Below are 27,468 nucleotides of genomic sequence, written 5' to 3' on the forward strand. Positions count from 1 at the left end.
AACATCAGCTTATGCTTTGCCTCTCCAGCTCATCCCCAGTCTAATGGACAAGTTGAGGCCATCAACAAAATAATCAAGCGCACTTTGAAAACCAGCTTGGACAAAGCTAAAGGCTGTTGGCCAGAATTTGTACCCCAAGTTCTTTGGTCATATCGCACTTCATATCGGACTTCAACAGGAGAAACTCCATTCTCACTTGCCTTTGGCACAGAGGCGGTTGTCCCTGTTGAGCTCGAGCAAGCAACATTCCGAGTCCAGAACTACATTCAAAGTGAAAATGACAAACAACTCACCCTCAACTTGGATTTAGTCGAGGAACACAGAAACCAAGCTCACTTGAGGAATGTCGCCTACAAGCAGCGCATCTCCAACTATTATGACTCTAGGGTCAAGCTTCGTTCTTTCAAAATAGGAGACTGGGTCTTAAAGAAAAGATTACTCTGCGACAGAGTCCCGAGTGAAGGCACACTTAGTCCAAACTGGGATGGACCGTATGAAGTCATTGGCATCAGTCGCCCTGGCTCTTACACACTTAGAAGCTCCGATGGCAAGACCCTTGGCCATCCATGGAACGCTGATCACTTGAAGTACTACTACAAATAGACTCACGATGTACAAGTGTTGAGCTATAGCCGTTCGGCATCCTATGTAATGAAGGCCATTTGGCAATGAATTCAATAAAGAGGTAATTTAGCCAACTCAGCCCTCACTTTTTTACATTCCTAGCAAGGGAACACTCAAGTGTTGAAACCTCAAAGCAGATATATCCAACACGAAGCAAAATCTAAGTATGTGTCGACAAGACTATACAAAGAAAGGAACAACCAAACAATGGCTTATATCCAAACAATAGATCTATTCATACATAGCCAAACATGCATTAATAATAGTGCAAACACTCATAAACACCTAAAATCCAAAACTCTCAAGCTTATAACATGGGCACATGTTATACACACATCAGACTACTACATCCAGAATACATGCAGATAGTAAAGACACTGCTATTCATTCTCATCTGAAGCCGAACCCCTGGCAGTATCACTCCGCGTCCTACCATCATCCTCTGCATCCCCAAGATCCTCTTCACCATGCTGAGTCTGTGTATCAGCACTACCTTCATTATCAGACTCATCTTCGCTGCTAGGATCAACAGCAAGGACAAATGTCTCGCCCTTTCGATGATGCTCATCTATATCTTCGTGGTATTTTCGAAGAATGCTCCCATCATCATAACGATCAAGGACGGCCATCCATTTCCTTTTTTCAAAGCGAGCTTCTTGAGCACAGTAGGGTTTAATAGCAAGATGAAAGGTCGAAGAACTTAAGTATTCTTGCACAGCAGCCTCCCTTTCAGTTGGAATGCTCTTCTCCAGTTCAGAAATCTCAACTAAGGCACCATCCAATTCTCCCCTAACCTTGGATACTTCCAAGGTAGCCACCTCCAACTGTTTTTTAGTTGCCTCAAACAATTTCTTAAGCCTTAGGTTCTCACCATTTCGCCTTTTCAAGCTCTCCATGGTTTCGTCCTTCAGTTGGAGGGCCTGAGTCAAAAGTCCCTTATTCCTCCGGGCCTCGTCCACAAGCTGCTTATTCTCCTTTAGTTTTGCCTTGTACCGCTCAACCTCTTGCAGTCTGTCGTGATACTCGGCCATGACCTGCATGGCAAGACGATCATCACTACCTAAATAATGATAATAAAGAGGAAAAAGTAAGGAAATGACAAAGTAACACTCACATATGAAGACAGCTTCAACATCCGGTCGCAATCCGATTCATCCTTAGCTAAGGGCTCTCCGAGCTCATCGAAGGCGAATCGACGCCCTGCCAAGCAATTGTTGATATCCCCAAAATCCTTTGGCCGCGTGGCAACCCTCAAGTCCTTCCACGGGACACTGCCAGCTCTTTCCTTGCCTTTCCCCTCATGGCGGGAACCAGGATCACTTTCCTGGACAGTGTGCTTCATAGTAAGAGGATGAGGCAACAGTCGACTCCCTTCTCCTGCAACTACGGCAGCAGCATTATCAACGGCCTTGACTCCAGTCTTCCTAAAGGCAGGCCCCTTAAGGACCACATCTTGGGACTTAGGTCTAACGGATGGTTCCCCTCGGAACTTATGAATTTTCTTATGCGGTAGGATGTCTTCCGAAGGAACTAACACTGGTGCTTTCCTTTTATGGGTGCTAGTCCCTGTTTTCTTGCTTACCTTCTCCACTGCATAAGGAAAATCAAAATAAGAAATACAACTTTCCAAATAAAGTAAGGAATTGAGCTAAGTTTACATGAAGGATACAACTTACTCGATCGTCCCTGGCTCTCGGAAACTAAGGGTTGGAAACCGTACCGACGAAATAAGGGTCGTAGCTTGCTTAAATGTCTATCCTCTTTGGGCACCCTCAACACCTTCTCTATGTCAGATAGCTCCTGCCCAAACAGTTGGATGGTGCCCCGCGTCACTACATGAAGCAAAGTGTTAGAAGCAAGAAAAGACCACAACAAATAGCAAATAGTACGAACGGTTGATACGTTACAACCTACAGTCTGGAAGTGAGTAAGCACACGTCGCTCAGGCGTGACACCCTTATCATACTCCCAATCATTATACAGAAAGCACCAACGGTTTTTCCATGTGTAGTATGCCTTTTTCTTACCATACACAATACGCTCTCTCTCACTCCGACATGCACACTCGGCATAACCAGTGCATGATTTTGCTGGGCGCATCTTGTAACAGTAACGCCACTGATGGAAGGAAGGCTCACACAACCCACACTCCATCCAAATGATATAAAATCCAATCAAAGTATCCCAGAAACCAGGATTGAGTTGCCCAGGTGCATATCCGATCAAAGATAACATCTTTTGCAACCACAGATGTAAAGGTAGTCTCACCCCTAAAGTCAGTAATATCTGGGTGTAGAACATAACATGACCCTGGGGAGGCTCAGAAGGCCATTCTTCATCATGTACCAAACGTATCCCTACACTACGAGGGATATTACATGACTGCCTTAGCGCCTCAACCTGCTTCTCATTATCTAACAAGTTATTCTTTAGATGGTCTGCTGTGAACTCAGAGCGAACTATGGGTATGGCATCAAAAACAACCCCCTCACCCAACGCCATGGAGGAAGAACTAGCAATAGCTAAAGTTTGACGGTTGGGAAGATCATCCAATGTTTCTCTAGTACCGGACTCTAACAAAGACCCTGAAGACTCCGACATTGCAGACTCAGACTTAGAGCTAAAGCTAGAAGAGCCCTCATCACTAGAACTTCCAGGCTCTGACATCTACAATAAGAAGAAACAAATTCTATCACTACATGCATGATCAAAACATAAGGAAGTTCCTATATTACCCACATGAAGATGGTGCAAAGCGATGCCGGAACCCTTCTCAATCAGAAAGCAATCCGTCTTCCACAGTCACTACAAAACAAGCAAATGAAGACCGTGTCAAGCGCCAAAAAAAAAAAAAAAAAAAAAAAAAAAAAAAAAAAAAGCTTCACCCGAAAAGCTTCACCTCCAAAAAGCTTCACCCGAAAAGCTTCACCCGAAAAGCTTCACCTCCAAAGCTTCACCCACAAAGCTTCCCCTAAAAAGCTTCACCCACAAAGCTTCACCCAAAAAAAGCTTCACCCGAAAAGCTTCACCTCCAAAGCTTCACCCACAAAGCTTCCCCTAAAAAGCTTCACCCACAAAGCTTCACCCAAAAAAGCTTCACCCGAAAAGCTTCACCTCCAAAGCTTCACAAGGGCCCAAAAGCTTCATCCAAAAAGCTTCACCCGAAAAGCTTCACCTACAAAGCTTCACCTAAAAAAGCTTCACCTAGAAAGCTTCATCTACATACCTTCACCTACAAAGCTTCACCTAAAAAAGCTTCACCTAGAAAGCTTCATCTACATACTTTCACCATCAAAGCTTCACCATCAAAGCTTCACCTAGAAAGCTTCATCTACAAAGCTTCATCTACAAAGCTTCACCATCAAAGCTTCACCTAGAAAGCTTCAACACCAAAGCTTCACCTACAAAGCTTCAACACAAAACCTTGCTCCAAATAAACAAATTTTGTTCACAAAACCTAAACATTTTTTGTTTTACACCCACAAGGGCCCAAAATCTTCCTTCTTATTTATTCACTTATATATGTTCCCAAACATATTATGATAGATCAAATAATAATTCAAAGTCCAAAATTTCGTTATGGACAAAAATACAAGCAATTCACCAGTACTGAAGTTGCTACAAAAACTGGAATCTTCCCCAGCCTAGAAATCCAACAAAGCTTCGCCTCCTTTTCTCTATCAAATTTTTGCAGCTGCTGCTTCTCTCCAATGGAGCTGAATTTTGGACACCCTCTAGTTCTTGAGTAGATGAACAACTTTCAAGAAGGAACCATTTCTGTTTGAGCCACGGAAATTAAAGTGTTGAAGCTCCAAGCATGACAGTCGGATTCTTGCAGATTTCGAAGCTGCTGTGATGTTTCGAAGATCTGGAAATATTTAACCATTAGTTCATTCTGAATTTTTGATATGTTATGAAAGAGATGATGAGGAACAACTTCAATGAAGAAAGCATGCTGATCTGAACAATAGAAAATGGAGTTTCGAAGCTCACAACAAATCTGACGGGTTGACAGAAAAATAATAACCAGTCATTCATCATACCTGAATTTCTTGAGTTATACAGCTCCGAGGGATCTCAATTTTGGATATGTTGTAGTTCACAAGTTAAGGAACAACTTCGCTGAAGAAAGTTTGTTGATCTAAGCAAGAGCAAATGGAGTTTTTGAAGCTCACAACAGGTCTGACGTGTTGACAGACAAATGATGCACAATCACTCGTCGTACCTGAATTTCTAGAGTTGTACTGATCTGATGGCTCTCAAATTTGGATATGTTGTAGTTAAGGAATTAAAGAACAACTTTCATGAGGCCAACTTTGTGATTCGAGCTACAGATGATGGTCTTATATTGAAAACCAATTCCGGGTGTTAGGGGAAATGAAAAACAATTCCACCAAAGAAACATCATTATGATGTTTCATCATTATGGTGTTTTCATCATTATGATGCTTTCATCATTGTGATGCTTCCATCATTGTGATGCTTCCATTATGATTGTAATGCACCAACGGTTACACCCTCTATCATAGCAGTATGTGTGTGTATCTCCCTATAGTCATCCTGTGCAAGACTATCGTAGTCAGATGGCTTTCCATAAAACAGCTACCAACCGTTACACCTTCTGCAATTCCACTTATTCGGGCCTAGCAACCTTCATAAACAAAATATATGAAGAAAAAGTCCGGGGCTACCACTTAGAAAACAAAAGAATGAAGTTTTGGTACTTACGACATGGACTATTAGCAAGACACCTCATTCGTCAACTCCCTCGACTAGAGACTTGGGGGACTCCCACCATATGCTACTACGCCTTGGTACTCAAAAGTTCGTGACTACTCAGTGACTTGGATTTTTCAAGTCTCCAACCGAGAAGTTTTTCTCACTCGGGAAATTAAGGGAACACTACCTCAAACTACATGCTTCACTCACAAAGCTTCAACAATACAGGTTTCAACAAAAGCAAAAATTCAAAGAACTTTATGAAGAAGGCTTTGGTGTATTTAACACAATATGTTGAAATGAAGCAAAGCTTATTTATTAATATTTTCGATAAGCCACAAATATGTACATATACATGAGTCAAAATAAACAAACAAAAGGGAGCCTTCACAAAGGTTGCTTAGGGGAAGTCTCAGCAGTCGGTAGAGCCCCAGAAAGAGAAAGCACCGGAGGGTGGTTATCCGGAGCCTCAGTACTTGACAAAACCCCAGAAGGAGGAGGCATTGGAGGTTCATCATTTGAAGCTTCATTACCAGGTACAACCCTAGAGGACGAAGGCAATAAATGCCTTTGGAACAAACCCACAAACCGCTGATGATCAAGTAAAACCTTACCATCAGATTCCTTCATCTGGTCAAGTTTCCTCTTCATGTTTGTAGCATAGTCATGGGCGAGCCGGTGCAACTGCTTATTCTCATGCTTGAGCCCTCTAATCTCCTGTTTGAGACTCATCACTTCAGCAGCCAATGATTCAACTTGGCAGGTTCTAGCAAATAGGCGTTGGGCCATATTAGACACAGAACCTGCACACTGAACACTAAGAGCCAGAGAGTCCTTAACAGCCAACTCATCAGACCGTTTGGAAAGTAGTCTGTTATCTTTGGGAGTGAGAAGGTTCCTGGCCACCACTGCAGCGGTCATATCATTCTTCATCACAGAATCCCCAACGGTAAGAGGACCAGTAGGGGATATGAAGGATGGGCGCCATATGTTGTCTGGAGAAGGCGTGGCTGTCTCTTCTCCAAGGTTCAAGTCAAAACGACGGTCGGAGGGTCCAGACATTTTCAAATGTGTTGAAGAAGGAAGAGGTCAGACAAATCAAGATCTTAGAAGTGCAAGAAATGAGTTTCTACTGGTAGAGATTCAAGTGTGCTGTGGAACTTAATGCCAGCCTCTATAAAAATCTGCACTCGACGGAGCTTCAGAAATCGAAGAGGCGTTTGCTTTCTCAAAAGCTGGGCTGCTCAGAGACCACGAGGGCCGATCTCAGAAATCGAAGAGGCGTTTGCTTTCTCAAAAGCTGGGCTGCTCAGAGACCACGAGGGCCGATCTCAGAAATCGAAGAAGCACCTGCTTTTGCAGCCTCGTCAGCACCTGTCACATGCACAATCAGCTTTGCGGAAATTACGGGCAATCTGTCGAAGATTTCTGGTGAAGTAGAAAGCACGTGAATCTTACTGATCAATCACTGCTCTCCATATGCACCATCAACTCCTCGGGTACCACATATAACTTTGTCAAAGATCTCTGACAAAGTTTAGGCACGAGAATTTCGAAGTTCCAGCTACCCTACTATTACCCATAAGGGTAAAGGAACAGCACCACTGCTTGACAACTGGAAAGTCCCTATGTGTGTCGACCTCCGTGTTTTGCGGCAAGACAGGTTGGCAAGAACGTCCAACCTTTACTCACATTCGAGAAAAGACTCCCAACATAATTACTTTCTCAAAAACCGGAGTAGCACCGCTTTCCGAATCTCGAGAGTCAGATCCTCGACGGGATTGCTTGTTCGAAAACCGAAGAGGCACAACTCTCAGAACTTCGAGAGCCAGATTTCCTTAGATAAAGCCTGTCTGTAATCTTCACACGTAATATCAGCTTTCCAGATACCACATACCACTTTTTCAAAGTGCTCTGACAAAATTAAAACACGTGAAGCTGGCAGCTCCCACTACATTGCTGTGACCAAGAAGGGTAAAGGAATAGCATTACTACTTGTTATTGGGAAATCCCTATATACATTGACCTCCCTCCTCAACGGACAGGCAAACCTGCAAAAATGCTCAACCCTTTCTCGCATTCGAAAAGAGTATCTCATATCATCAGGGTCGAAAGCAAGAGTATCCCATATCATGCTTTCTCCCTGTCTTTGTCTTTGTCCTTGTCCACACCTGCAGGACAAGGAGAAAGAGAGCAGTCAGTCGGAACCTGAAATCAAACCTCCAATTTGGAACTGACTGCCTGGAGCCTTTGCCTGGTCGCTTACTTAGCATTGCTCTCGAGTACTCATCCTCAACTGCTGTCAAGGTCACGAATTCCACCGGCAAATACCTCATGACAGTTGATCAGATATTGGCTCTTTACACTGAAGCTGCCAAGCATGAATGAGTCACTATGAAGGAATGTTCTGAAGGACCATTTAAATGCAAAGGTTGCACACCACTTCTGCCATGCAAAAGATTGAAGCAGAAGGTTCAACGGTGGGCTGAAACAGATCACTACAGCACGACACCTTTCCATACCACATTCATTATTCCGTCAACAGCAATAGTATCCCATATCATCAAGGTCGAACGTACTCTAGATTTGATGGACTTGTTTTGACCCTCAAATTTTTGAGTCGGCCTTATACTCTGAAGGGCACCAGAAAACCCTCCAGCACAGTTCAAGAATAAGCCTGTGGAAAGTTACTTCTTCAAAAGCAAAAGTATCTCATATCATCTCTTATCCATTTGCTTCTCCTTATCCTGGCAGTTGAATGAGAGACAAGGAGAATGAGAACAATCAACCGGAAGCCGAAGTCAAACCTCTGCTCCTGGGTTGCTTACTTGGAAGTTTGACTGCTTACCTTGTCTGTCACCTCTTTCGGCAGATCTCCTAGCTCGGCGACTTGGGGGACTCCTACTATAGGGTTTGTATCGCACTTGACCAAGCCCGAAACTACAAGTAAGCTTCAAGTGAAATTGATACATTACCTTGTGCGTCAACATCAGCTAAATACACCATTCCCGGATGGAGGAAAGGTACTTCCAGAGAAGGGCAGATGAAGATCAGACCACACTTCGGTACTTAGAAGTTTCGTGATTACTCAAGGGATTGGATCTTGCAAGTCCCCAACCGAGGAGTTTCCCTCACTCGGGAACTTAGGGGAGCACTGTTTGTACCATACTTGACCAATCCCGAAACTACCGAGCACCGGCCAACGCTATACTGTCAAGGACCCAGAAGAGTTCCCCTCCGACCAGGAGGCCAATCACTACTCGACATGTGTCAAGATTAGAAGCCAATCAGAGCGCAGCACGTGTCAACATCAAGAACCAATCATAACATGACACATGTCAATGTGACAAAGCTACAAGTTTTTCTATAAATAGGGGTCATCCCTCCACAATATTGCCTAATGCCATTTTGTGTTAAATCATTCACAAGAACTCACTAAATTGAGAGCTTGATCCTTTGTACTTGTGTAAGCCCTTCACTACTAATAAGAACTCCTCTACTCCGTGGACGTAGCCAATCTGGGTGAACCACGTACATCCTGTGTTTGCTTCTCTGTCTCTATTCATTTACGTACTTATCCTCACTAGTGACTGAAGCAACCAAGCAACCAAGCGAAGGTCACAAAACCTGACACTTTCTGTTGTTCCAAGACCTCCGGTTTTGTGCATCAACAAAATTCAATAAATTGGAAACAACATAAAGTACTTTATTCAATAAATAAGAAATTACAGCCCAAAGTGATTGAAAAATTTTGGGCTCCGATTAAAAAAAAATTCCCTAGTCCCTCATGAATGGAAATTCATCACCTAACCAATTTGTGGTGCTAGGACCATCTCCTCTTGCTCTCGCTTCTCTTGCACACCTCCTTCGCACCATGTCCGCTTTCTCTGAATTCCAAAAATATTTAGAATTCAGAGACATCGCCTCTACAGGCTCCTTCATAATGTCACGATCTTATTGAGCCCTTCATTCTTCTTTAAGCTCTTCCCTTTCTTACCTTAGTAGCCCTCTTTCTCTCTCATTAGCTTGAAATAATCTTTTAGCAGCTGCAGCCTTTGGCTCATCTTTAGCCTTATTAGCCTCAAATTTAGCCATTTTCCGCGCCAAAGTCAATTCACCTTGGCGAGCAAGTTCTTCATATATTTTGCATAATCATTCTTGGAAACACTCCCTTTTCTCTTTGAAGCCTTCTTACCTTGAGGCCTAATTGGAAAATGGGTCAATCCCAACCCTTGTTCGGGGGTCACTTCTGGCACTTGTTATGTGTCGCTTTCATGAACATGCGAGTCATGATCGGGCGTAGAGTGTAGAAGGGAGTTCATGACAACTTCTGGATCGACATGCATAACTCTGAATTTAGGATAATCTTTGACAATATTCCAACATTCCCACCGGATGAATGATTTGTTTTTGTTTTTAGCATTATACCAACCTTGTGCTTGAAGTGTCTACACAATGCGGGATAAGAAATAATTATAATCAAAGTAGCTAAGTAAATTTGGGTATAGTACAAACAAATAAATAATATATTATTACCTGATTCGTGAAATTTTCCCCAGTTCGAATATTACTACTAGCTTGTGCCGAGGCGTTTCTCCAATGAGTAAATGATTGGCTGAGTATTCTACAATGACTGGACAATGATTTTTTTCATTCTTTTCCCACCAATTTTCTCAAGAAAAAAGGTATGAATAAGACTCCATATTTCTTGCAACTGCGTCTCATTACCCGTAATCAGATCATGAGTAACTTCAACCTAGCTAGAACACAACGTAACATCTTCAATAAGTGTCCAATTCGTACCTGCATCATTAGTCATTTTGTTGGAAACCAATTGGATTGAAACTTCCAGAGAAAGATTGGAATGTGGTTGAAAGTATTTGAGAAAATATGAAATTGTGGTGTAAGGTAGAAGATAATGAGAAGGTATTTATACAATAGTAAAATAATTTTTTTTTTAATTTTTTAATTTTTTTTAGATTTTTTTATTAATTTTTAACATTTTTATTAACTTAATTAATTTCTGCCGTTGAATTAAAAAAAAAATTGAAATCCAACCCTCCAAATTGTGCCACGTGGCACAACGGTAACATTTATGATTTTTTTTCCTTTTTTTCTTTTTATTTTTTAAATTTTAAAGGCGAATAACGTGGACCGTTGATCTGAAATCCAACGGCTGATATTGTGCTACGCCATCTAGCCGTTTGGAGGAGGTTTGAAATTTTTTTTTTACTGTTGGAAATCCAATGGCCTAGAAGCTGCCATGTGCCCCTAGGAAACGATAACATTTCAGAATCAAATCGCAGTCCCTGATTGAAAAGTCTCCCACGCGCACTTGTGCGACATGCGCCTGATGCAATTTTTTTTAATTACGTGGCTGATGTCAGCCTTGCATCATTTGGCCTTAGGCGCTCAAGCCTGCAATTCAAGCCCTCCCTCTCAATCGGGCCGCCCCCTCAGCCCAATTGCCTGCATGGGTAGGAGCAAGGAGGGGAGGCAATTGGCTTGAAAAAGTCCCCAGTCCACCTGGCTACTACAAACGCTGGAGCTGCTCTTAATACCCTCACATCCCATACTCTCAACATACACCCCATATTTTTTTACCTACACTCCACATTTAATTTTTTATTTTTTTTACTCAATGAAACCGGGTTGAAGAAGAATGTGGGGTTGATAGAACGCCTCAATGAATCATTGGATTGAAGAATTTCATTGTATTTACAAAACAACCAATCATATATGCATCTGCGAGAGCTTTTGGTATCACAACCAAAGAGGCGAGTAGCTTGACTTGGACGTTCCCCTCCTTCCCTTCCTGTTTGGGTGTAATTTGAAGCGCCAAAACGAGAATCTGCAAGTTTTGAGTCCCCTTTGTGAAAAATCGTCATAACAAGGTAGATTTGTTGATTTCATATGGAGATGAAGCGGTAGTGGTATGATGAATGAAAATCAGGAGGCTATTGATCAATATCCCTAGGCTTTAAGTTGTGATCAACGTGTTTGTAGTTTCATTGATTTAAGTTTTGTACTACAATAAAGGATGAGATTGGTTTTGAGAGTTGAAGAAAAATAATTGTAGGATATACATGTTAAAGTTGTGATTTGGGATGTATTTAGGTTTTTTATTTAGGGAACTTTAACGAAAAGCACCCGGTACTGTTCACTTTAATGAAAAACCACATTTTTACACTAAAAAGTCAGTCTTGGTACTATTCACTTTACCCTTTATTTTGTCCTTGTCATTAAAACTCAAAGTTTTCAAGCCATTTTCATTAGTTTTCCTTTTTATTATTTAACCTTATGAAGTTAAAATTGTCATTGCATATTAGATATATAAGTGCTATAATATTAAATTTTAATGTGAAGTGAATTTAACATTCCGTATGATGCTAATAAAAAAAAACCTTTTAAAATCCAACGAAATTTTTGTTTAAAAAAAAAAAAGTAAAAATTGAAGAGTAAATAAGATATTATAGCATTTGTGAAGCTGCGTGGCAACTGTCGTGGTCTGCCACTACAGAGAGAGAGAGAGAGAATCGCGAGAGACAGAGATAGAAAAAAGAGAAAAGCCGCGTTCTTTCACACAAATCCCCGGAAAACTATCCAACGCCATCCCCCCTCCCTCTCTCTCTCTCTCTCCATCACCCGATTGCCGCCAATTCGTCCTCGCCATCTGAAACCCAATTCCCCCTTTGCTGCAGAAAATTTCAATTTTGCCCCCTCCCCCTCAAATTACAGGCACTGTAGAATCTGTAGATCATAGATCAAAATTATACAAAACACAGATTTTTAAAGTTCGTAAGTTTCTCAAATTTTTTCTTAGCTCGATCAAACATACCTTTTCTTTTCCCAAAATTCGATTTCTTTGTAGCTCAGTTGTGACCAATTTCTGTCGAATTCCGATATGGACGAGTTCGGTGTGTTGACGGAGCGATTTGGGTTGAAGCCCCAAGGAAAATCGGCTCCGATGGCCTCATCGAAACGACCCGCCGCCGCCAACGACGCTCAATCCTGGGACTTCGGGGTCGGTTCGGGTGTAAGCACCAAAACGTCGTCGTACTCCTCCGGATCTCCTCCCGTCAATCCCAATTCCGATTACGCGTCCTTCGTTGATGGTCCGAACGGGCTTTTCCAGTCGAGCTCCAACAACAAAACGCGCAGCTTTGGAGGATTGGACGACATCTTCACCGCACCCAGTAAGCCAGTAAAGCAGTCGGGTGGCTCTTCTTTCAATTTCGACTCGATGTTTGTGGGTTCGAATTCGAAAACGTCATCGTTTGGTGGATATAATGATGACTACGATGTGTTTGCTGGAATGCCTGGCCTTAAGAGCTCTAGTTCTGGTAAGAGTAGTGCAAAAGATGATGACATTTTCGGGTCATTTGCTTCCGGTTCGAAGCAGAGTGCTCCGGTTGATGACTTGCTGGGTGATCTTAGCGGAGTGAGACAAAAATTGCAAGGATTGAACGTGAAGAACGATCGAAATGTTAATTCGGCCAGAAAGGTGGCCAAGAAGGGTGGCGATTTTGATGATTTGATTCCGGGGTTTGGTGGAAGCACCCCTTCCAATAATGGGTATGTTTGTTTTGATCAACCGAATTATGGGTTAATCAGTTAATCATTTTTTTTATGTCGTCTTAGTTTAATGTCAATTGATGATCTTCTTTTTATGACTAGCTTAATCATTAAAAGATGGGATTTCATTAGATTTTTCATAATTTCGGTGATCATTAGATTTTTCGTAATTTCGGTGATACATTGTTTTTTTTTTTTTTCCAGTTTAACATTCCATATATAATGCAGCACAGTTTAGTCTCATCGCTGTCTCAGCCTACTGCATTTACTGTTGTGAAATTACTCTTATACTTCTGTTGAATGAAAATGGAAATGTTACGTGTTCAAATGTGCATGTTACCTTGGTATATTCTCGGATGTGATTACTCCGACTTACTTGATCATAGCAAGTTGTATGACTTTTGTGTATGGATGCCATAATGTAGTTACTAATGTCCCTATAAGTAGCCTGGGTAAGAAACGCAGATGTTCTCATTTTAATATCTTTATGTTCAGAACACCTGAAAATCGTCCTTGGCGATCAACCGTTCATTCCACTAAATCAAACTTCGGTTCATCTATGGACGACCCCTTTGTGATGTTAGAGTCAGTTTCTACTTCAGCTTCAACACCTGGATATGATTCCTCCGATATTTTTTCAGAACTGGAACAGATCAGTAAGCTCAGCAATTCGGGAGGAGCAAAACCCGGCGATTCATCAAATAGTTCCACAAAGTTGAAATCCCCTCCAAAGGGAGATAAAGGTTTTTCTCCTTCCTCAAGTTAAAAAGCAAAGTTGATGAATTTTATTTTTCCCTTCATTACACGCTTAATTGATTGCAGAAAGGAGCTCTGGTGTGTCTTCTATTGATGAACTTGAGGAATTTGCCAGAGCTACGGTGCGAAATAATGCAACTGGACGCACAAATGTACCTTCTCATGAAGAAAGGGTAGAGACCTCAGCCACCAGACGAGGCAGATCGAGTGAAGATGATCTAATGGGTTTCAGATCAAACAGTGTACCAAGGTCAAAACCTACAAATTTGGTGAGAAGCATAACTTTAGTAAGATGCTATTTCCAACACCAGTGACTTATGTTGTTACTTAACTCGTGCAATTTCCAGGACTCAGTATTTGATTCACAGACAAACAACAGAGGAAGACCTACGCCCCAAAGGTCATCTGGTACCTCAAGTAGCATGAAGAAGTCTTCATCAGCAACTGGTCTTTTTGATGGCCTTTTTTCGATGGATGGAGGTAATTAGTTGTTAAAGTTCTACTTCATTTGTAGAAAAGCCTCTTGTTTTGCCGATTTCTATGATATTATTGTTTGCATCAGCTTCCACTGGGTTTGTAGAATTTGAGGAAGTTGAAGGCGAAAGTGAAGAAAGACGAAAAGCCAGATTGGCACGTCACCAGAGATCACAGCAACGTGCGGTCTGTGTTTCTCTCTCTTATCACTTCGCTGTTTTTCTTTTATTGCTCTTCTTTGTCTCTTTTTGTGTTTTGATGACTGCAAAAGGAAGGTCCATACAAATGAACTAGCTAAAGTGAGGAGCAGTAGAGAAGTTAATTGGAAAAGGACACAATAAACAAACATGAGTTGTACAAGGCCTTTTTTATTCTAAAACTTACTATACCTTCGGGATTTGTTTCGTTCTTTTGACCCCTTTCCATGTTAGTACCTGCACTGTGATAATGCGATGTTCACAATTGTTGCATAATGTTACTCAGTCATAAGCTAGTTGAAAGACAGTTATTAAAAATTATATGTTATTTATCCTCGTAAGGTTCAGCTACATCATCTTGATGCTAGATCTAAGATCTATAGAACATAGATAATGTTCATGATGGACTGGCCTGTGAATTTATTGTTGATTTAGGCTTAACTTTTTTTGTATCTGTACTCTGGCATAATTTGACTGTTTTCTTCCTCCTTAATTAGTTGCAAGCAGTGGCTGATATGAACCAACGTGATAGGAAGACTCAGCAGGAGCAAGAAGATAGGCGTGTAAGTACTATTTAATCCATTGCATTGGCACGTATTTCATGATTTTGTGCATGGGGATTCTTTACAAATTGGTTGGCTATCTATCTTCAATCTTAAAATATGCTGTAAATTATGTCTTTTGGGTCTAGGAGTGGCTTGTATTTCCTGCTTTTATATGGTTTTGTTTTTACATCACAGTTGTTATATTTATTGACCTAGTTGTATTCTTCATCTTGCTTTGCAGAGAATTGCCGAGAATCTGGATATTAAAATAAAGAGCTGGTCTTATGGGAAAGAAGGCAATATGCGTGCATTGCTGTCATCCTTGCAATCTGTATGTAATATTACATAGAAGTATGCTTTGAATATTTTGCATAAACTATAGTTTTTGAGTGCACAATAAATGATCGGCTGTCCTCTGTCTTCCCCTTTTCTTTGTTTTTTTTAACATCTTACTATAAAAGTCTAAACGGGTTTTTAGTTATCTTTCACTTGAATTCTGAGCTTTATAAGATTTCAAAATTACGCGTTCACAACATCTGAAGGCGGTATGTTAGAGTTACGTGTACAATGACGTCTGAAAGAAAATTGAAACTTTCACTTGCTTTCTTGTACAATAATGTTTGACCTTTGATTTCTGAGTTGTTTAGAATTTGGGCCTTATTTGCGTCATCACCCAAGATATCATAAAACCTTTTGAGTACCAACTAATTTGTTCTTTTCGGGAATGATGAACAGGTCCTTTGGGCAGAATCTGGATGGGAGCCCGTTTCATTAACAGATTTAATCACTTCTGGTTCAGTCAAAAGGGTTTATAGAAAGGCCACATTGTGCGTCCATCCTGATAAGGTTCAACAGAAGGGTGCTAGTCTTGAACAAAAATATACTGCAGAGAAGGTTTTCGATATCCTTAAGGTATCTCTATCAATGCATTAAATATTTAATACAAGCAAAGTATCTATCTTAAGACTTTATTAAGCGTTGGTTTCTTACTGGAACAGGAAGCTTGGAACAAGTTCAACAAGGAGGAACTCTCTTAATATTTTATACGACGATCATTCTTTAGAGCTTGATACGTTTAGCGTTCACAAAGGTTTCTCTTTGGGAGCGAAGAAGCATGTGCTGTGGAAATAGAAATTGCCGGTTTGCAGCTGCAAAGCAGGATGAGATGAATTTCGCTTCCGTTTTCTATTACAAATTTACAAGACTTCATTTTTATCTGTAAAATCCCTGGTGAGGACTACTTTTGTTTATGGTTTTGTATATTAACGCTGTCACGAAAATATTACGAATGGGATGTAATGAATCTCTGGCATCCCGATTGTTATGATATCGAGAACTCCAGTTCATCGTCCCGCACCTCTGCGTTGGTGTAGCTACAGTTGTCTTGTGCGAGCGAAACGAGTTGTTGACCAGAGAGATTCATGTTTACAATTTCTGTCAACAATTTCCATGTCCGACCGGATGTGGATTTTCCTTCGTTGTCATTACTGTTGCATTTAAAGTTTGCCGAACACTAGGCAAAATAAAAGTTTACCGTGGAGTATTTCGGATTGGAAGGTACATGTTGGATGCTTGTCTCGTATTTTTTTTTTTGGTTTTTTGTTTTTGTTGTCAAATGATATAATTTGTTAGATTAGATGTCAGATTAGCTATCAACGAGATTTGAACTCACGCTGTTATTTAAGGGCTTAATTTCTTTCCATCATTGTAGTAAATAGTCACTTGCCTTGGATTGGTTCAGAGGATAGGAGAGGACAAGGCCCGAGGAGAACGTTGTATTCGTATATCAGGACCCCATCCGGTCTCTGTTACATTAGTTTGAGCATAAATGTGGGACTGTTCATGAACAAGAGCATACTTTTTCCTTGAACGTCAGGCTCTTCAATTTTTACCATTTACAACTTGATTTTCTAAATAGGCCATGAGATTTTAATTTTTTCACAAAATTGCATCAATTCACACATTTTGTCTCTTTGAATGTCTACTTTTCCATCAAATTGATGAATATTTTAGTCATTTTGGTACGAATGTGTTTACATGTGAATCCAATTATGGGATCCATGCTCATCATGTTATTAATTTCATGAAGATTCAAATAATTCGTTAGACAAAATGCATACATTTATACAGTTTTAAAACCTTAGGCTGTAATTCGAAAAAGTTAAAATTTCATTGCCCAACTAAAAAATTACATTTTTTTTTTGAACAAAATAGGTAGGGTAATTATATTACAAATTAAGTTATTAGTTATGCATACAAAATTAAGTTCTTTTCTTTTTGGGTCCAAAAAGAACAAGTTTTATGGACATGATGACTCATGGACTCTCTGTCTTGTATTAGTTATGGTTGGTTATTAATGATGAAGGTGGGATTCGAATTTGGTACATCTTTAACTTTATAATACAAAATACAACTAGATGTAGAGCTCATTCGTTGAGGCATACACTTTGATTTGTTGTTTGATCATTAAATTTCTAGTTCTACCTGATAAACCAAATCTAGCATTAATATATTTCACTACCTTGCGTAGCAACCAAGGTATAACCACATATTATACAAGGACGTACACACACGCATAGGACCTTATAACTCCATCATAAGGCAAACCAAACATAAACCCTTGAAATTTCGACCAAAAGAAAAAGCACAGACCCTAGTAAGAAGGGCAGAAGCTATGGAGATCAACATCATCGAAAAGGATGAGAGGAGAACTACATCGTTAACGTGGGTGACAAATTCACCATAACCACGACCCCAGCTGGCTGACTATGTTGATCATTGAATTCCACGTTATATATAAGGTGAGATCTATCAGCACTGATGCTTTTGACGAGAAACTGACGGGTTGAGGTGGAGCTTTGCAAACTTGAAAGTTAAACTGAAATAATTACACGGTGACTCCACTATTCCACAATCGACTCTCTTCAGGCTGAAGATATGTAGGGGGTACTCGGAGGAGATCTGTCGAGTAGATCAGTGATAGTTGGTATGTGTTTTGGTGGTGTAGGCGCGTGGTGTGGTGGTGTTGCTGATTTCGGCGGAGGAGGCGGGGACTTGAACTTTGTGGTATAATTTTCAGTGAAACCTGTCTTCATCACACCGAACGAACTTCCAATGTTTGGTGTACCAAGTAAAGAAGATGCGGGATGCTCGGAAGAACTTTCGTCTGAACATGGCCAAATAAAAAATTGTTAAGAAAAAGATTTTATTCAATTCTTTCAATTAATTAATGTTGCTGAAGTTGGTAAATCTAGCCAAGAAATTATATAATATGCTGCATCCTGTCCAGAATAATAAGAAATATAATGAATAATATCTAAGCTTCTGACCGCAATTCCTTAAGGCCGTGCAACATGTTATATACAGTTGTGTCCTCTCTGCAGGACATCCGGCCTTTAATTTATGGACAAAATTTCATTAACGTGCTTCTAACATGCCAAGAACGTGTCGATGCATGTTCATTCCAGTAATCTCTCGACACATAATTGACATGTTATAGCGCCCGTAACCGAAATCCAACCAACCATGAATAAAAGATGGATTTCCAGCATACCAGGAACACAAGAACCGATTCAATATATGTTCAGTAAGCGCCTAATTAAAGAACTGGGGGTACTTTACTAAACTCAGTACATGAAATAATCGAATGGCGTCTCCAATTGGAAAATGCAAATTTGAGATGCAAAAATCATATTTGTATTATATTTTATGAATATTGTACTCTAATGGGAGATACATAAATTTGAGATCTCATTTAAAATGATCTTTGTGATGAGTTGGACCTATCCGCAAAAGATGTTAAAAAGAATGTAAATTTAGGTTTTTATTTACATTTTCCTGTGAAGATGAATAATATATTTTTCATCTAAAGAAAATATGTAAAATGCCTCTATTTCAAGGCATGGAGTTGGTACATGCTAATGACCTACCCAAACTTGAAAAAAATAATTAAGGGGGATAATTAATGCTGTTAATTACCTGCTAAATGTCTTGCTTCAACCAAGATATTAAAACCAGAATTAGTTCCTTGAAAGATGATAAGTGAAATCAGGATGGTGCTTATGATCATAGTAGTCTTCATCATTATTTGTGTCACTAATTCAGTGGTGTACAAATTTAGAATATCTGCAGTTCTTTCCGCCCTACATTTATAGGCAGTAGTTACCTCAATGGAGTGGTTGGGCAACATCATAGGATTCCACTCTAGATCTCATCTCACCTCATCAAATTTTCACATTAGTGATTCAATTAGGAGTCGGTAGACCTGGTTAATTAGTTTATTATGTAATTAATCGCACAATTTTTACGACCACAAACCATTATTTATACATTGTGCCCCAAGTGTCAAGTGAAATACATGAGATCAACAACAACAACAACAATAAATACTAATTACCTATGACAGCACAAACTTTTCTTATTTTTTAGAGTTACAGTTATGTCATGATCGTAACCAAAAACACATTATTAAGAAAGGTGGTAGGAAGCAGAATCTAAGGCCACCAAACATCACAAGGAACAATTGAATAATTAAAGAAAACTAAAAACCCCGACTCCAAGCAGAAAACAACCATAAAGCAAGAACCTACTCTCATCATCAACAATTTTGTAACTAATTGTTGGCCTTAAAAATTACAAAGCCCACATGGCGAGCAAGTCGAATAATTATGAGCTAACTACGTCCTTTTTGTGAATGCAGGCGTGCCAACTCGCGATCGAGCTTAGTCGGGCAAGTCGAATAGATGTGGTATTGGTGGTGTCGAATGTGCTATTGACTTATGCACCTAAGCAAGTATGACTGAGTAAGGAACACCTCTTGCCTAGCGCTCTAGAACCTGAGGACAAGGTTGCTTAATTCAATATGAAGTTTAGGATCTTCTTGTAGACATCAAAATTCCGGTGAAGTAAAAGTTCACCAACACATTAAAGTTTCGACATGCTAGGCTTTACGTGGCATGTGCCATGTGTCTCACAAATCGTACACATGGATATGACTCATCAAAATTGAATGAGTCATCAAGAAAGATACGTGTCAACACTTGGCAGAAAAAAATTATTTATTTCAATTTAATTGACTAGAATATTAATTGATGGAGTCAAATCATGAGCCAAGCCATAAATCGAGTCATGGTTCTTTCGTCAATTAATCAAGCCCACAATCAAGGTCAAATCCATCCATAGTCAAGGCTTGTAGAGTCTATAAATACAAGGCTCCAAGACACATAAAGGGTCCAGAAAACCATTCTCATACCAAGGCGTTGAAGCTCTCAAGCCTCAAAACTCCCAAAGTCCCAAACATTCAAACACTCGGAAGACTCAGAAAACTCTCTGCGTTCTTTGTCAAACCTTTGAGGAACCATCAAGCACTCTTATATGTGTCGGTTTTTTCATCGCTACAAGTCAAAACCTTGAGGGTTCGTCCATTCGAGATAAAGTCATCGCAACCCTCGAATCAACAACACACATTTTTCACCCTGGAGATCAAATTAGAGGATTCAAAGTTGTAAAGAGATTGTAACCCTAAATCTACATCACTACACATGTTATTTTGTACACGTGTTCTTGTCCTATTTGTCACATGAATTTTGCATTTACAAATTTGGCACGCCCAATGGGCAATCTTTGCCTTTCATATCTTTCTCCATTCAAAATTCAAACACACATCCAAACCAATGGCTTCAAGAAAGGAACAAGCTGCTCTGACAATCAAGGGAAGGAACATTTGAACTTCTGCTGCAAGTGGAGAATATGTTGGCATCACGGCATGAAGCAAGGCAAAGATAGTGACCACACTTCAACATCCCTATTCTAAGTTAATGTCATTGATGAAGCAAGGAGAGCGTTGGGGTGCGAACCTATCATCAGCCGGTCCTCGCTAGGGGAAATGAAGCATGCTTTTGTAACACGCGAGAGAACTTCCTAAAGCAACGAGCATGCTTTTTCTATGTCAAAAAAGGGTCAAGTTTCACCTATCCAAGCAGGCAAGAACGTGTCGTCTTTCACCATAAGGTGCGACTTAGCTATCATCGTCTCGCGAAGCAAGATGAAGACATCATGTCTTTTAACTAGACACACCACTCTAACGTCGTTTCCACCAAAATCACATAAAGGTCGTCGTGAGAATCAACTAGTAATCAATTTTTTCACCCATAGAGAGTCAAAGGTTTCTACTCAACATGTTGTTGTCACAGAGCATTTATCTAAATCATGCCAAGTTCGTAAAAAAGCACAAGTTGGTCATCTCCATTATTTCAGTAGGGGCAAAAAAGTTCATCCCTCAAAATATTGAAAGGTGCTCGCCAAAATTGGAAAATTCAACGAAGCGGTCACTTTCGCATATATCCAGTGTCAACTTAAAGTGCACCCATGCCTAGTTTCAGTGGCAAGTGGCCAAAAGAATAAGGCTATAGTGCTGCACTCAGAGTCATCCAACTCATCTTGCTCCATGCAGGTGATGACAGTGGGAGTCACTTTTGCTAACGAATAATTGGCTCAAATGGCTCAAGCAATCGAGAAGCTGACAAAGACCATTGGGGAGAAAGACATGCAGATAGCGTTGCTCGTAAGTAAGTTAGAAGAAGGCATAACTGAGAGTTGAGCAAAGGGTTACCTCATCCAAAGAAAGAGGCGTGTCAAGAATTCACCTCCGATTAGAAGGAGTAATCAAAGATGGATTTCGCTTTAGTGGCGTATTTGTCAGTCCAACAACTCCAAGACATGATCGCCTCTATCAAAACACAATTTGATGGTTCTTCTCAAGATTCACTCACGTACTCCAAGCTATACACAAAGAAGTTTGATAATCTCCGAATGCCAACTAGGTACCAGCCTCCCAAGTTCTTGCAGTTCAATGGAATAGTGCTGGCGCCGATGTCGATTACCTCGTGAAGTAGTACTTCCACTTACTTCGAGGTGCTTCTTCACCAACACAAGCACTATAGCGTGCATTAAGCCTTGATTGCAAAGATCATCTCTCGGAGCTATCTTCCGTGAAGATTTGTATACAAGGAATGCATTGAGGTTAGCAGTACATCCTTCAAGGAATCAAACCTTGTACCTTTGAAAAACTTGCCACTCGAGCTCATGACATGGAGTTAAACATCGCAAGCCATGATAGAGAGAGACCTCATTACCATAGATGAACCCTAGATAGGTGTATTTATACTGTGAGAGCTAGACCTTTTTAGGATAGAATCCTCGTTCTAGGCCGAGAGAATCCTATAGGATATCTAGAAGTAGATATTGCACCTCTTAGAAGTTATGATTACTTGCTGCGCATGCCAATTCCTAGATTGTAGGAACTGCAAGACTTATAAGATCTTATTGAGTCCATATTTGGTTCAGATTGCATGTCTTGCAAAACAAGAATGGTCATCCAGTGGAGTTGACTCCGCCTATTGCCTCGAAATAGGGTGATGATAGCACCATTGCTTCATCTGATACAGCTCCATCAGGAGCTAGTGAGTCCATGACTGATAAGAGCATATTTATGCGACTTAATTAGCTTGTTTCCTTGCATTTACGTTGCTAGTACTTAGTAATTTTAGTATTTTAAACTATTTTTGTGCAATTTCAGGTTTTAAGGACAAAGTATGCAAACATGTGCATTTTGGAGCCTTTTGGAGCAGTTTTGGGCATGGAATGGATAACTTATGCTTGGAGCAAGGTGGATGGACGAAATTGAAGATCAAATAAGGCTAGGAATGAATACTGAGATGAAAGAAATGAAGAAATGAAAATGAAGAACAAAGAGTTCAGAATTGGAAGCCAAAGTGCCTAAAGTTGGAAGTTTCTATTCTTGGAGATTTTCATTCTTGAAAGTTTCTATTCTTGGCTTGGAAGTTTCCTAATCCTTCCTCACCTATGTTCCAGCCATAAATGGATTCCAAAAATATGTTAGGTTGCCTAATTACATATTTCTAGAAGCCCTAAACCTTCCCTAAAGTCCATGCCACACCAAATCTGCAAGGATCCTTCCTTGCCGCAATTCCCTTTCCCTTTCTCTTCCAAAATCTGCACATATCCCTCTTTCTTACCTATTTTCTGACCCAAAATTGCATTACCCTTTTGTCCCAATCCTTGCCGCACAAGGGGAGAGGATTCTTACCTATTTTGTGCCTCAAAACACATTCCTAAATCTATCATACACTCTCTTCCGAATTTCCTTTCCTATTCTCTTTAATTCCTGCACCTTTCTTGCCTATTTTCCATTGATTTCTGATTCCAAATTTAATAAATTCGTAGCCCTTCCTTTCCCTATAAATAAGACCCATTTCTGACCATTCTAAGGACTCCACCCTTCACCATAACCAACCTATATCCATCCAGCACCACAAATCACCACAAAAACCTTCACCCATCCCTTGTGCCGCAGCAAAGAAGAAGGAAGGAGACCCTTGGACGTGCTTGCCATTCAAGACGTTGGATTGTTGGAGCGTTTCTAGGTGTTTTCATTCTTTGTTTTTAATGTCTAAATTTATGTATCTTTGTTTTGTGAACATGAGGAACTAAGCCCTTCTTGGCTAGAGGGCTATTCAAAACCATGACTATACTTGCATTATTAATTGATTACCTTCAGTTGTTATTTCATAAGTTGTGAATGCAATTTGCTTAACCGTTTGATTGATAACTTATTCTTGTATGTTTATTAAGAGTGCACACTTAGTTTTCATGCAAGGATTTGAAGCTAAAATATAAGGGAGTTTCACCTAATAGTTACAAACTTATATTTGCAAGTAGTGGAGGTCGCTTATAAACGATCGTGTTAAGTGAATTCTTGGCAAAAGTTTCATGCTTCTCATAGTTACAATTGCCTTGTCAATGCTTATAGTTTTCTTGAAACTTAATGATCTTTGATTGTACCTTTATTGTGCTTTTCACGTAGGGGACTTTTAGAGAATGCTTTGAATTGTTGTCTGTGCTTTCCCATCCAATTCATTAACTTAAGGAGAACTTGAAGGTTAAAAAAGTGCTGTCACAGTTAACCTGCAGTATTGAGTTTCATGACTTATTGAGAGAAGCAATTGGAAATCAATTTGATTGCAAGTGTGTCATGTGTGGAGAAGAACTCTCTAGTTAACCCATCACCCATCAATTCACCTAAATTTGTCTAAGAATCTGTTTAAATTGTTTTTCTTTTACTTTACTTATTTTCGTCCAAAACCAACCCCCACTTTACTTTATTGAGTCATATTAGTTAGAACTTGTTTTAGAGTGTGTTTTTAAGTGTTTTGAGTCAAGATATAATCAATTTTCGTCCAAAACTTATGTTAGTAGCAGAAACTGCCTTAATGTTGTTTTTAGGCAGTTTTGAGTCTTTTAAGTTTGTTTTGAGTCTTGTGAGTCTTGTTAAGTGTTTTTTAAGTTTATTATTGTGTTTCTAAGTCAGTTTAGAGTAGATTAGCAATCCCTCCTAATCCCCGGTCCAAAACGATCCCTACTTATCCATACTACAATTGTCAACAAGAGGGTTTAATTTGTGTGTTAAGTTAATTTTCGCATCAATGACCAAACTTCTGAGGTAACTAATCAACCTTACTTTGGCCCTGGAAAATCATGATCCCACATAGATAAAAACATTCATGTCATTAAGAACTATGCAAAAACAACATGAACCTTAAGAATTAAATTCGTTTTTATCACACAGTTTCTGAAATTGACCCATCTTATCAAGATGGTCCCTAAAATTGAAAATCAAGCAATGTAGTCCTTGAAAATGAGTGTCGCACATCAATGTTGTCATTCTATCACAATTTTGTCAAAATTATTTTATGCGCTGATGTGGCACATAACTAGATCCCATAAATCTAATTAAATATTAATATGTGCATTAAAAATATTTAAATAATGAAAAAACAAATTTTTTTCTTTGGTACAATTAAAAACTTAAAAAATAAAAAACAAGATAAAAAGAAGAGGATGACTGTTCATCATCTTCTTCCCCTCCCACCTGAGCACTATAGCTAGACCACCCCGATCGTGGGACCAAGGCATGCTAGCCGACACCCGAAGATCACGTAACCATTTTTGTGTAGTGATGTGGAAAAGTATGAATAAATTTAAAACAAAGTTGGAACTTATTTAAATAATACAGAGTTTGAGCAATAGTGGGAAGAACCCATAAAGCATAAGTAGACAAAGCAAATCTAGTTAAGGTACTTATTACACAACTGGAAATAAGTTCCTACATTTATTTGGGAGAATGTAAGAATCGCCAAAGTTCCCTTGTTCGCCACCAAAGATCCACCTAAGTAAGTCCTGGAGGGGCAAAAAACAAAAGTTTTGAGTGGGAGAAAATAAAGGTTTTCGAAACATGTTCCATTTTCGAATATACTAACCCCTCGCCATAAATCAAGTATAGTTTCCATAAAATCATACTATGTATAAGTATGACATCAAAGTAATGCAACCATAGTTCAAGAAACACAATTCATAATAGCTCAACTAAGGCATAAGCAAATCAAGTACTCATCAACAATATCAAACGCTTACCATAATATCAAGTTCTCATCAATAACTCTAATGCATCATTATTCTACGCTAACACAAAAATTCATTCAATGGAAATTCTGATATGAACAGGACTGGGTGTAATCATAATATATTCGCTATGTACTACAATCACGTGAAGACTGGCACTAATGTACATCACATACAAGCCCGAGTTGCCTATTGTAACCTAGGACAAGACTGGCATCTACAATGGATCCAAAGTGAGCGAACAGTGCTATGTGAACATACAAGTGAAGACTGGCCCTAGCTCGGGGCTAGTACATACACCAGTGTAGCATGCATGATGATAAGAAAAATATATATAATCATGCCATGACAATTTCATGATGTCTACCATATAATATCACATTTAAAATGAATTAAAACATGGCATGATAGGTATAATATTGAATCCAAAAGCATCTTTGGAAACTATAAAACTTTATATATAATATATAAAAACTAATGCCCACTCACAGATACTTGCGATGTCACATCCATTAAAGCTAGGAAGCAGGAGTGTTCGATAGTAATCGCACCAGAGCATAATATTGGGATCCATTAATAAAACTCAACTAAAATGATTAAATTTGGGACAATAGAGCACGGATTTGGAATCAGGACGTCAAAATTAGTCTAGGAGGGGTCTTGGCCGAAACCTGAAAAAGTGAACCCAAAAGTCAACTTTGGCGATTCTGACATTTTCCCAAATAAATTTAGGAGCTTATTTCCAGATGTGTAATAAATACCTTAACTAGATTTGCTCTGTCTACTTACGCTTTATGGGTTCTTCCCACTATTGCGCAAACTATGTATTAGTTAAATAAGTTCCAACTTCATTTTAAATTTATTCACACTTTTCCGCATCACTACACAAAAATGGTTACGTCACCTTTAGGTGTCGGCCATCACGCCTAGGTCCTATGATCGAGGTGTGTTAGAATGGTATCAGAGCATAAGTTTAGCAGTCCTATTCATATCAGAATTTCCACTGAATGAACTCATGTGTTAGCGTAGAATAATGATGCATTAGAGTTATTGATGAGAATTTGATATTATGGTAAGCATTTGATATTGTTGAAGAGTACTTGATTTGCTTATGTCTCGGATAAGATTTATGAATTGTGTTTCTTGAACTATGGTTGCATTACCTTTGATTTCATACTCATACGTAGAATGATTTTATGGAAATTATACTTGATTTACGGCAAGGGGTTAGTATATTCGAAAAAGAAACGTGTTTCAAAAACCTTTATTTTTGCCCACTCACACCTTTTGTTTTTTGCCCCTCTAGGACTGAGTTAACTGAATGTTTTATGGCGCACGAGGGACTCTTTGGCGATTCTGACATTCTCCCAAATAAATGTAGGAGCTTATTTTCCGTTGTGTAATAAGTACCTTGACTAGATTTGCTGTATCTACTTACGCTTTATGGGTTCTGCAAACTCTGTATTAGATAAATAAGTTCCAACTTCGATTTAAATTTATTCACATTTTCCACATCACTACACTTTATGGTTACGTCACCTTTGGGTGTCGGCTAGCACGCCTTGGTCTCAGGATTGGGGTGTGTCAATAGCCCCACCAACAAAGTGCTTAAGCTTTTAGGAATAAGAATAAACCAACCAAATTCATGAGACCCAAGTAAATTATGTTCCTAAGCCTATTAAGCTACATATGGCAACTAGTTGGACGAAATACTCTCTCTGAGCTCTTTCAGCCATGAGGTCGACTCTGTGGTGGTAACGCTGGAGTTGTCCTCGATTCTTAGCCCTACTTTTCTCCAACATGCGCCTCTGGGTCAAGCAAAACTGGGGAGGTTTCAATTCGGATTATCGGTGTCAACAAGTATGAGGACCGTGGGAACGGGGGTGCAACGATGCCGTTATAGGGGGAGGATAATGGTGGGTCACTAAGTAAGGTTCAATCATTGGACAATCAGGATGGTGTAATCAATAGGGTTAGGTCGGAGAGAGAGTACCCTTGGTGGGACTGTAATGCTTGGGTGGGAGAGGAAGAAGATGATGAACATTCATCTTCTTTTTTTTTTTTTTTTTTTTTTTTTAGTTTCCAATTATACAAAAATT

At 39.6% G+C, this 27,468-nt stretch overlaps 2 protein-coding genes and 1 long non-coding RNA gene across 4 annotated transcripts; 1 reads left to right on the top strand and 2 right to left on the bottom strand.

Annotated features, from left to right (window-relative positions):
* Nucleotides 1–3,893: 3,893 nt before the first annotated feature.
* LOC126602566 (uncharacterized) lies at nt 3,894–4,771 on the bottom strand. The gene is made up of 3 exons (XR_007616154.1): nt 4,668–4,771; nt 3,998–4,492; nt 3,894–3,941 (listed from the first exon to the last, which is right to left on the bottom strand). It is a non-coding gene; the product is annotated as an uncharacterized LOC126602566 (long non-coding RNA).
* A 7,089-nt stretch (nt 4,772–11,860) lies between these two features.
* Nucleotides 11,861–16,450, top strand: LOC126602560 (auxilin-related protein 2). 2 transcript variants are annotated; one of them, XM_050269461.1, is made up of 9 exons: nt 11,861–12,918; nt 13,414–13,661; nt 13,741–13,943; nt 14,022–14,154; nt 14,237–14,334; nt 14,843–14,908; nt 15,132–15,221; nt 15,626–15,802; nt 15,889–16,450. In XM_050269461.1, the coding sequence occupies exons 1-9, from the start codon at nt 12,248–12,250 to the stop codon at nt 15,925–15,927; spliced, it is 1,725 nt and encodes a 574-aa protein (XP_050125418.1). In that variant the 5' UTR covers nt 11,861–12,247; the 3' UTR covers nt 15,928–16,450. The 2 variants fall into 2 exon arrangements, with proteins under 2 accessions (XP_050125418.1, XP_050125419.1); XM_050269462.1 differs by having other exon boundaries at nt 14,255–14,334.
* A 769-nt stretch (nt 16,451–17,219) lies between these two features.
* LOC126602564 (uncharacterized) lies at nt 17,220–18,988 on the bottom strand. Its single transcript, XM_050269466.1, has 2 exons — nt 18,869–18,988; nt 17,220–18,056 (listed from the first exon to the last, which is right to left on the bottom strand). The coding sequence occupies exons 1-2, from the start codon at nt 18,972–18,974 to the stop codon at nt 17,815–17,817; spliced, it is 348 nt and encodes a 115-aa protein (XP_050125423.1). The 5' UTR covers nt 18,975–18,988; the 3' UTR covers nt 17,220–17,814.
* Nucleotides 18,989–27,468: the final 8,480 nt, after the last annotated feature.

The sequence above is a fragment of the Malus sylvestris genome, chromosome 15, assembly GCF_916048215.2.
Source record: "Malus sylvestris chromosome 15, drMalSylv7.2, whole genome shotgun sequence".
Classification (NCBI taxonomy): domain Eukaryota; kingdom Viridiplantae; phylum Streptophyta; class Magnoliopsida; order Rosales; family Rosaceae; genus Malus; species Malus sylvestris.